This window comes from Monodon monoceros, unplaced genomic scaffold (assembly GCF_005190385.1).
Source record: "Monodon monoceros isolate NGI ecotype Baffin Bay Population unplaced genomic scaffold, NGI_Narwhal_1 Super_Scaffold_11, whole genome shotgun sequence".
In the NCBI taxonomy this organism is placed as follows: Eukaryota; Metazoa; Chordata; class Mammalia; order Artiodactyla; family Monodontidae; genus Monodon; species Monodon monoceros.
Window position 1 is genome coordinate 94,951,259 of NW_021703767.1, and position 10,222 is coordinate 94,961,480.

The window sequence follows — 10,222 nt, forward strand, 5'->3', positions numbered from 1 at the left end:
TATAATGGCATGTGATTGTCTCGGCCTGGCAATAATTATTTTTTAATTTTCACCAGCACACAGCAGTGACAGAATGCTCTGTCTACATGAGTGTTGCATGCGATGGTATTTTAATATTTTTTTTAACACTTCATCATGTTCTTTCTCTCTGATGCATGCCAGTCATCTGGCCATGGTTTTATTTGGCAAATGATGGGCCAAGATGTCTCTTTATATCCCATCAGCCCATTGGACTTTGAAATCCTTGTACATAAGAACTCTTCTCCACTTGTTTTCTCTGCTCTACACTGATGGTTTTTTCTTTTTATATGAATTATTTTATATATGAGGTCCCATATTCCAATTAGAGAGTTTATGGCTCTTTTCCCATCCTTCCTCAGTTTCTGCTTATCTCTCTTAAGATTTAGCATGAGAGAGACCTGACAGGAAATAGGAAAGAGCTTGTTTGAGTTCAAGTTCTTCCACTTACGGTCTTTGTGACCTGGAAGTCTCATAGTCTTCCTGAGGTGCAGCCTCCACACCTATACTTCCTGTCTCAAGGTTGGGAGGATCCCGGGCAACCATGTATGTGAATGTGCCATTGAAACTGTAGGCGCTGTACAAATGCAAATGAAATACATGATTCAACATATTTCTATTTTGCTCCCAAGGCCATTGTTGCCCACAAGGAATAAGTGTTTTGCCTCTGTTGTTTCTGGTTGGGATTTCACATGCATCTCCCGTCTCTTCCACTTACCTCTCCCCAGTGATAGATACACAGTTTTTAATTTCCCATCTCAGCTTGCCAAAGATTTGCCTCATTACTTTTAAGTTATGTGCTCCATTCACAGGAGGATCTGTACTTTTCTGTGCAATCAGTGGTTAGGAGTAGGTCTTGGAAAGCTAGTCCAGGCCCTTATCTTTAGACAAGGTTACATTTTAAGCATTCCCTATGAATGAGAGCCTCCCCTGTCCTCAAAGGTGCCCCAGAGAAGGGATAGCACCAGTCTTACTCAGCAGCCATCTGCCCATGTGGTTTTGCCAAAAGACAGCGTGACTCAGCTCTTCATGTGCCCAGTGAGTGCAGGGTCAGAGTACCTAACGAGGACTTAAAAATCATTGGACTTCTTTCTCTTCCTCCAACATTGCCAGTAAAGACAAAAATCAAATTGTTTTGTCCAGTTGGGGAAAAAATATTCCCATACGATTGTGTTCAATTCACCACATATTAGCTCTTAAGGCAGGCCTTCTCAGAGCTTCGTAAACCCCACAGACCCTACAGTCATATAAAGTATTATTAAAATGCACCCATATGACATAGTAAATATATTTTGTTGTCAGCATTTAAAAAATTGCTTCTATAATTTTGTTTTGAAATTCTCTCTCAGCAGCTATCATTCATTATTGCTAAGTGAGACACTGGAAGCTATAAATTGTTCTCAAATGTACAAAACAATTTAACAGTTGACATTGATATAATGTTTACACTTATACTTGTTTCAATGTTTTTTTATTTATTTTGAAATTTTTTCAAATCCTGTAATTAACGTGTTTCTTTTCAGGTCGTCTGTATTCATGCAACTTTTATATATCTCAAAGGCCTTAGACATCACTCTTTTAGTACCCAGTGGATAACACAGTCCTGCCTGGAGCAGAATTTTATTTCTGAGACCACAGTTATTTTTTCTTTCTCCCCGTAATGCTATAATAAATAGTATAGCATTTCTGTGGAGGTTATCCAAACCTCTCCAAAGTTATTTTAGTTTTGATGTTAAAATGATCCTTTTAATAAGAAGAAAACCTGATTCTATAGTAAAATTGATCAGTCTCTCCTAATATTGTTCTCTGTATTTATTGATAATCCCGTCAAGTGTGAAATCCTTTGTTATAAATGTCTTGTTGTTATGGTCTAGCACCTTGACACTCTTTATCTGATGCTACTAGAACACTCTTTTTTGGTGGTACTTAAGATATTTTACAACTTCTTGGCAGCAGGAGGTTGGAGCAAAGACTCAGCTAATAGATTTTTTTTTTTTTTTTAGTATCATGAAAGGCAGACTGAAACATATCTTGATTGTAAGCCAGTTTTTAATCACAAAATATTCTTAATCTGGGGGAAAACACCTTCTTTTTTGTCCCACTCACTGTTCAGTTAGTAGACATAAGATGTGATGAATCAGGAGACAGGCCTTTGCCCAGGAGCAAAATAAGCAGAAAGGCCAGCTTCCCCTCTGTCCATTTGAAACTGTTATTTGGATGTTTAATTTGATATATTTGCTCCAATACCCTTGGGTGCAAAAGCAACAGGCAGCATTATTCTTCCTAAAGACTTTAGGACCAGATTTTCTTGAGACAAAGTAGCCAGATGCCTCATTGTTACACCTGTCACATGGATTTTCAAATTTCTTTGGACAGACTTCAACCCAGGAAATTTCACCGCATTGGACTTATCCTGAAATAATCTACTGAGTAAACAATAGATTATTCACACCATATATTTATGATGGCACAAACTGAAACATAGTAATGGTAGGATTTAGTGTTTAACTTAGAGAAGGCATAGCAAATGTTACTAGAAGTACATTAGTGATAGCTACACTTGACTAATTAAACCCATTAACTGCCTGTGAAAATTAGCACCCCACTTTGTGCCCCATTCATTTCTAACAACAGCTTTAGGGCCCGTGTGGCCCACGGTGCTATCAGAGACAAAGGTGGTGCCTTTACTGGAGCCTTGTTACTGGCAGTTGCCAAAAAAATTCTTTATCTCAAATATAATTTCTTTGTTCAAGATGGAGTCTTGGGGGACAGACTTTGTTATTCTTAATGTGCTGTTTCTGAATGTGGGTTTAAAATAGTCTGAGATATTTTACAGCTAAAAAAACAATAATAGCAAGTACTCTTCACTCCCTTATAATATTTGGCTCCTAAATGTCAGGTAATAAGTGGCTATAGTTTGGATAGCCAGGTATTTATCTGAAAATGAGTCCAAACCTCTTGGATTCCTGACCTCAGACAGCAATGGTTTGGATGGTGAGAGTTCAGGTAGTGAGGGGTACTTATACATGTGATTTATCTATTTAATGATCTTCCCTGGAAATAAGAAAATGGTTAATATTTGACTAATTCCAGTCATCTGGAAATAGTCACCTTCTTTTCAAAGAGTCTAGTATTTGGAAAAGCAATACATTGCATGCCTTGGTCTCAGTTTATCTGTGGTTGTCCTTGCAGGACTTTCTCTTCTTTGTGGTCTTATCTCAAGTCAGGCTTTGTTATTTCCTTTTGCTCAATGCAGTAATAGCCCATTGTTGCTGATGTAATACTTTGCACACATACACATACAAAGTATACATGTTCTGGTTTATATTCCTGGCTTTTTGCAGCTAATCTTATTTGGTATGTGGTAAGCTTCTGGGACGTGGAATTTCAAAACCAAAGTCAACTAGATGCCAATTGTATGTACCCTGCACAGCCACGGTCAGGGAAGAGGTGTTCAAATTACCACTAAGTAGAGGCAAGAGGGTGGTTTTCTACACTATGGCACATGTTAACATGTTAACATGTTTGTAGTTGATTTGAGAGTTTTAAAAACAGACTTATCTTGTGTATGAGACTGAGTTTGCCTCTAGGAAGATTCAAAATAGGGTAGGGAGGATGGGAAACAATAGCTCTTTTGAATTTTCCTTTCAAATCAGGAAGTAAAATAGATAAAAAAAGCTCTTCGCTGAGACATACAAATATGTCTTGAGGACCTGCATGTGGGTTCCATGACAGGCTCTTGCAACACAAAGATAGTGAGTCAGCAGAAGAGAGTTACGGGTCATCAGGGTAGGGTGCATTGCCCCCGTGAATTTGGAAATTACAACTGTCAAATTGACCCTAAAGAAATAAAGGGCAGGACAAGGTGGACCTGGAAGAAAAGTGCTAGACCTCTTAAAGCTGTCGAAGATTTTAAATCATGTCTTGCAGTGTACATTTTGTTTATCTAAAATTTCCTTTAATTTGTCCTCAGCCACAGTCTGTCTGCAGCAAATAAGTTACCAAGGGTAACTTTTGCCTGTAAAGAGAGCCTTCCCTGTAAAGCACTTCTGATCAGTTATCCCCTCTGGGCTGAGAGAGATTCTGCAGAAAGGGAATGACAAGGAAATGAAGTGTCCAGAAAGGAGAGAGGGTTGGAGGAGGGAGAGGAGAGGAGGAGTAGCAAGAATGAGTGCCATGTGTGGAGAAACAGGCAGGAGGAGGGTAGAGGGAGGTAGTGGAGCCCAGGCTGGAATGGAAAGAAGGTGCTGGGACAGTGTATTCTAGAGAGCCGGGAGAGACACCCGAAAAGAAAGGGAGAAAAAGAGAGAAAAAGAAAATGATACGGGAAGTCAGTTTAGGATGGGCCAGGGCTTCCCTGGTGGCGCAGTGGTTGAGAGTCCGCCTGCCGATGCAGGGGGCACGGGTCCGCGCCCCGGTCCAGGAAGATCCCACATGCCGCGGAGCGGCTGGGCCCGTGAGCCATGGCCGCTGAGCCTGCGCGTCCGGAGCCTGTGCTCCGCAACAGGAGAGGCCACAACAGTGAGAGGCCCACGTACCAGAAAAATAAATAAATAAAAAATAAGACAGGCCATGCTTATTGAGTGAGAGGCCCACTTGCCCATGAGTAGGGCATGTGAAGAAATCAATGGCGGTGAGTACGCTCAGCTCATCCTCCTGCCAGCCCTCCTGTGTTCTTTCCTGCCCTGTCCCATGAGTCAGCTCAAAGCAGTTTTCTATTTTCCCCAAGCAATCGTAATGCCCGCCGTAGTTACCTCTCTCCCTCACTGACCCCTGGCTTTGTGACCGATTAGCGGGACGGTGTTCCAACTAACGCACGGCAAACTCTTAAGCAGATCCCTAATTCCCAGCCAACGGAATAGCACGAGATAATGGGTGATGGAAGGATGATGGCTTAAGTGTTCTGTGAGTTCTTCACGCTAGTATTTACTCTGACAGAAAGAGCTTTTTGCAAATTTCTGATGCAGAGCAGATAGGGAGAGCTTCAGCTTTCTAAAGTGATTTGATCAGAGGGATACAAAATGGCTGTGCAGGTGACTACAGAAAATCGTAACTAGGAAGTAAATCAGCTTCCATCCATTGAGGTACTCTTTTTTCTTTCTGTCTTTTTTCATTTTTTGGCTTCTAGGTAGAAGAACGGTCAAGGCTCAACCGGCAGAGTTCACCTGCCATGCCTCACAAGGTTGCCAACAGGATATCAGACCCCAACCTGCCCCCACGGTCGGAGTCCTTCAGCATCAGTGGGGTTCAGCCTGCTCGGACACCCCCCATGCTCAGACCAGTAGATCCCCAGGTACATCCTCCCTTCATTCCACTGGCTTTTTTCAACAGATATACAGTAAAGTCTAATAAAAGCCCAGGAAATTGTAATATGGTTTCAGGCATGGGTCCAGCCAAGTCATGGCTTTTAATATCAAATCTCTAGTAAGATAGGAGACCCCACTGAATGTGAAAGGCAGCAGAAGGAGTAAGAAAGAAAAAAGCACCATCCTTAACTTTAAGCCAACCACAAAGTCACTTCTTGGTAAATTGCCTCTCTGGAGACCCGGGGGAGTTCCTGCCAGGTCAGAACTAGCATCCTTTCAGTTACAATTACCAAAACTAACATTTGTGTAGACCTTTGATACGTATAAACTATTATATTATCTTTTGTTCTTTGGGATTTTCGCATGAGCCTGAAACTGAAAAAATTAAATGGACTAGGTAAGGTAAAATTGTGTCTTCTAAGCCAGTGGTTTTCAAAGTGTGGTCACTGGGCCAGCAGCATAGCATCAGCCAGAAACTTGGTAGAAACGCAGATTCTGAGGCCCACCTCAGACCTACTGGTCAGCAACTCTAGGGTTGGGGCCTGGCAGTCTGGGGTTTAATAGCCTCCAAGTGATTCTGATGCACTTTGAAGTTTGAGAACCATTGTTTTAAGCTATTTGGAAAAGAAAAGAAGATATCTCCACTTTTAGATAAGGAGGAAGTTTCTGGAAGCTTTAGAGGATTTTATATATACCAAAAATGAAATAGGAATTGAAATGAAGTATGAAATTAGATGAAAAATAAAGGTAATGTAGATGTTTTCACCCAGATGTCTTAAACTTCTTCCAGGTATCCTGGGTTAACACTTCCACAGAATATTCTGAGGTCACCTTTGAAATATGTAATGCTATTTGAACTGGAGTTTAAGAGTAGATACGATCAAGGAGTCTTGGTTTTAAGTTTGCCTTTAGTATATGAGGTCCAAGATTTTTCAGTACCAGCCAGCTTGGCACTTGTTTGTTTTTATTTATATATGAGTCCAGGCCTAACCTTCCATGGCGTACTTTTTTTTTTTTTTTAATAGAAATCATGCCAATTATAAACCATGGTTATAAGCAGACTCAATTTGAAACCATAACTGCAGCAAATTTCAAGGTTTCTTAAAATTTAATTTAATATTTTTTAATACAGCAGGCTCTTATTAGTTACCCATTTTATACATATTAGTGTATACATGTCAATCCCAATCTCCCAATTCATCCCACCACCACCATCCCCACCCCACCGCTTTCCCCCCTTGGTGTCCATACGTTTTTCTCTACACCTGTGTCTCAATTTCTGCCCTGCAACCAGTTATCTGTACCATTTTTCTAGGTTCCACGTATATGCATTAGTATACAATATTTGTTTTTCTCTTTCTGACTTAACTTCACTCTGTATGCCAGTCTCTAGATCCATCCACGTCTCTACAAATGACCCAATTTCATTCCTTTTTGTGGCTGAGTAATACTCCATTGTATATATGTACCACATCTTCTTTATCCATTCTTCTGTTGATGGACACTTAGGTTGCTTCCATGTCCTGGCTATTGTAAATAGAGCTGCAGTGAACATTGTGGTACATGACTCTTTTTGAATTATGGTTTTCTCAGGGTATATGCCAAGTAGTGGGATTGCTGGGTCGTATGGTAGTTCTATTTTTAGTTTTTTAAGGAACCTCCATACTGTTCTCCACAGTGGCTGTATCAATTTACGTTCCCACCAACAGTGCAAGAGGGTTCCCTTTTCTCCACACCCTCTCCAGCATTTGTTGTTTGTACATTTTCTGATGATGCCCATTGTAACCGGTGTGAGGTGATACCTCATTGTAGTTTTGATTTGCATTTCTCTAATAATTAGTGATGGTGAGCAGCTTTTCATGTGCTTCTTGGCCATCTGTATGTCTTCTCTGGAGAAATGTCTATTTAGGTCTTCTGCCCATTTTTGGATTGGGTTGTTTGTTTTTTTAATATTGAGCTGCATGAGCTGCTTATATATTTTGGAGATTAATCCTTTGTCCATTGATTCATTTGAAAATATTTTCTCCTATTCTGAGGGCTGTCTTTTCATCTTGTTTGTAGTTTCCTTTGCTTTGCAAAAGCTTTGAAGTTTCATTACGTCCCATTTGTTTATTTTTGTTTTTATTTCCATTACTCTAAGGAGGTGGATCAAAAAAGATCTTGCTGTGATTTATGTCAAAGTGTGTTCTTCCCATGTTTTCCTCTAAGAATCTTATAGTGTCTGGTCTTACATTTAGGTCTCTAATCCACTTTGAGTTCATTTTTGTGTATGGTGTTAGGGAGTCTTCTAATTTCATTCTTTTACATGTAGCTGTCCAGTTTCCCCAGCACAACTTATTGAAGAGACTGTCTTTTCTCCATTGTATATCCTTGCCTCCTTTGTCATAGATTACTTAATCATAGGTGCATGGGTTTATCTCTGGGCTATCTATCCTGTTCCATTGATCTATATTTCTGCTTTTGTGCCAGTACCATATTGTCTTGATTACTGTAGCTTTGTAGTATAGTCTGAAGTCAGGGAGTCTGATTCCTCCAGCTCTGTTTTTTTCCCTCAAGACTGCTTTGGCTATTCGGGGTCTTTTGTGTCTCCATACAAATTTTAAGATTTTTTTGTTCTAGGTCTGTAAAAAATGCCATTGGTAATTTGATAGGGATTGCGTTTAATCTGTAGATTGCTTTGGGTAGTATAGTCATTTTAACAATATTGATTCTTCCAGTCCAAAAACATGGTATATCTCTCCATCTGTTTGTATCATGTTTAATTTCTTTCATCAGTGTCTTATAGTTTTCTGCATACAGGTCTTTTGTCTCCCTAGGTAGGTTTATTTCTAGGTATTTTATTCTTTTTGTTGCAATGGAAAATAGGAGTCTTTCCTTAATTTCTCTTTCAGATTTTTCATCATTTGTGTACAGGAATGTAAGAGATTTCTGTGCATTAATTTTGTATCCTGCTGCTTTACCAAATTCATTGATTAGCTCTAGTAGTTTTCTGGTGGCATCTTTACGATTCTCTATGTATAGTATCATGTCATCTGCAAACAGTGACAGTTTTACTTCTTCTTTTCCAATTTGTATTCCTTTTATTTCTTTTTCTTCTCTGATTGCTGTGGCTAGGACTTCCAAAACTGTTGAATAATATTGGTGAGAGTGGACATCCTTGTCTTGTTCCTGATCTTAGAGGAAATGCTTTCAGTTTTTCACCATTGAGAATGATGTTTGCTGTGCGTTTGTCATATATGGCCTTTATTATGTTGAGGTAGGTTCCCTCTATGCCCACTTTCTGGAGAGTTTTTATCATAAATGGGTGTTGAATTTTGTCAAAAGGTTTTTCTGCATCTATTGAGATGATCACATGGTTTTCCTTCTTCAATTTGTTAATATGGTGTATCCCATTGATCAATTTGCATATATTGAAGAATCCTTGCATCCCTGGGATAAATCCCACTTGATCGTAGTGTATGATTCTTTTGATGTGTTGTTGGATTCTGTTTGCTAGTATTTTGTTGAGGATTTTTGCATCTATATTCATCAGTGATATTGGTCTGTAATTTTCTTTTTTTGTAGTATCTTTGTCTGGTTTTGGTATCAGGATGATGGTGGCCTCACAGAATGAGTTTGAGAGTGTTCCTTCCTCTTCAGTTTTTTGGAAGAGTTTGAGAAGGATGGGTGTTAGCTCTTTTCTAAATGTTTGATAGAATTCACCTGTGAAGCCATCTGGTCCTGCACTTTTGTTTGTTGGAAGATTTTTAATCGCAGTTTCAATTTCATTACTTGTGATTGGTCTGTTCATATTTTCTATTTCTTCCTGGTTCAGTCTTGGAGGGTTATACCTTTCTAAGAATTTGTCCATTTCTTCCAGGTTGTCCATTTTATTGGCATAGAGTTGCTTGTAGTAGTCTCTTAGGATGCCTTGTATTTCTGCGGTGTCTGTTGTAACTTCTCCTTTCTCATTTCTAATTTTATTGATTTGAGTCCTCTCCTTCTTTTTCTTGATGAGTCTGGCTAATGGTTTATCAATTTGTTTATCTTCTCAAATAACCAGCTTTTAGTTTTATTGATCTTTGCTATTGTTTTCTTTGTTTCTATTTCATTTATTTCTGCTCTGATCTTTATTATTTCTTTCCTTCTGCTAACTTTGGGTTTTGTTTGTTCTTCTTTCTCTAGTTCCTTTAGATGTAAGGTAGATTGTTTATTTGAGATTTTTCTTGTTTCTTGAGGTAGGCTTGTATTGCTATAAACTTCCCTCTTAGAACTCCTTTTGCTGCATCCCATAGGTTTTGGATCGTGTTTTCATTGTCCTTTGTCTCTAGGTATTTTTTAATTTCCTCTTTGATTTCTTCAGTGATCTCTTGGTTATTTAGTAACGTATTGCTTAGCCTCCATGTGTTTGTGTTTTTTATGGGGTTTTTTCCCTATAATTGATTTCTAATCTCATAGCATTGTGGTCAGTAAAGATGCTTGATATGATTTCAGTTTTCTTAAGTTTACTAAGGCTTGATTTGTGACCCAAGATGTGATCTATCCTGGAGAATGTTCCGTGCACACTTGAGAAGAAAGTGTAATCTGCTGTTTTGGGATGGAATGTCCTATAAATATCAATTAAACCTATCTGGTCTATTGTGTCATTTAAAGCTTGTGTTTCCCTATTAATTTTCTGTTTGGATGACCTGTCCATTGGTGTAAGTGAGGTGTTAAAGTCCCCCACTATTATTGTGTTACTGTCGATTTCCTCTTTTATAGCTGTTAGCACTTGCCTTATGTATTGAGGTGCTCCTGTGTTGGGTGCATACATATTTATAATTGCTATATCTTCTTCTTGGATTGATCCCTTGATCATTATGTAGTGTCCTTCTTTGTCTCTTGTAACATTCTTTTTTTTTTTTTTTTTTTTTTTTTTT

General features: G+C 38.9%; 1 protein-coding gene across 3 annotated transcripts in view; it reads left to right on the plus strand.

Moving 5' to 3' along the window:
- TNIK (TRAF2 and NCK interacting kinase) overlaps window positions 1–10,222 on the plus strand; it is a 412,061-nt gene that overhangs the window by 340,500 nt on the left and 61,339 nt on the right. For all 3 annotated transcript variants that reach the window (XM_029213869.1, XM_029213867.1, XM_029213868.1), the window contains one exon: window positions 5,147–5,311. In XM_029213869.1, the coding sequence (XP_029069702.1) occupies window positions 5,147–5,311 (165 nt within the window). The remainder of the gene's footprint in view (window positions 1–5,146; window positions 5,312–10,222) is intronic.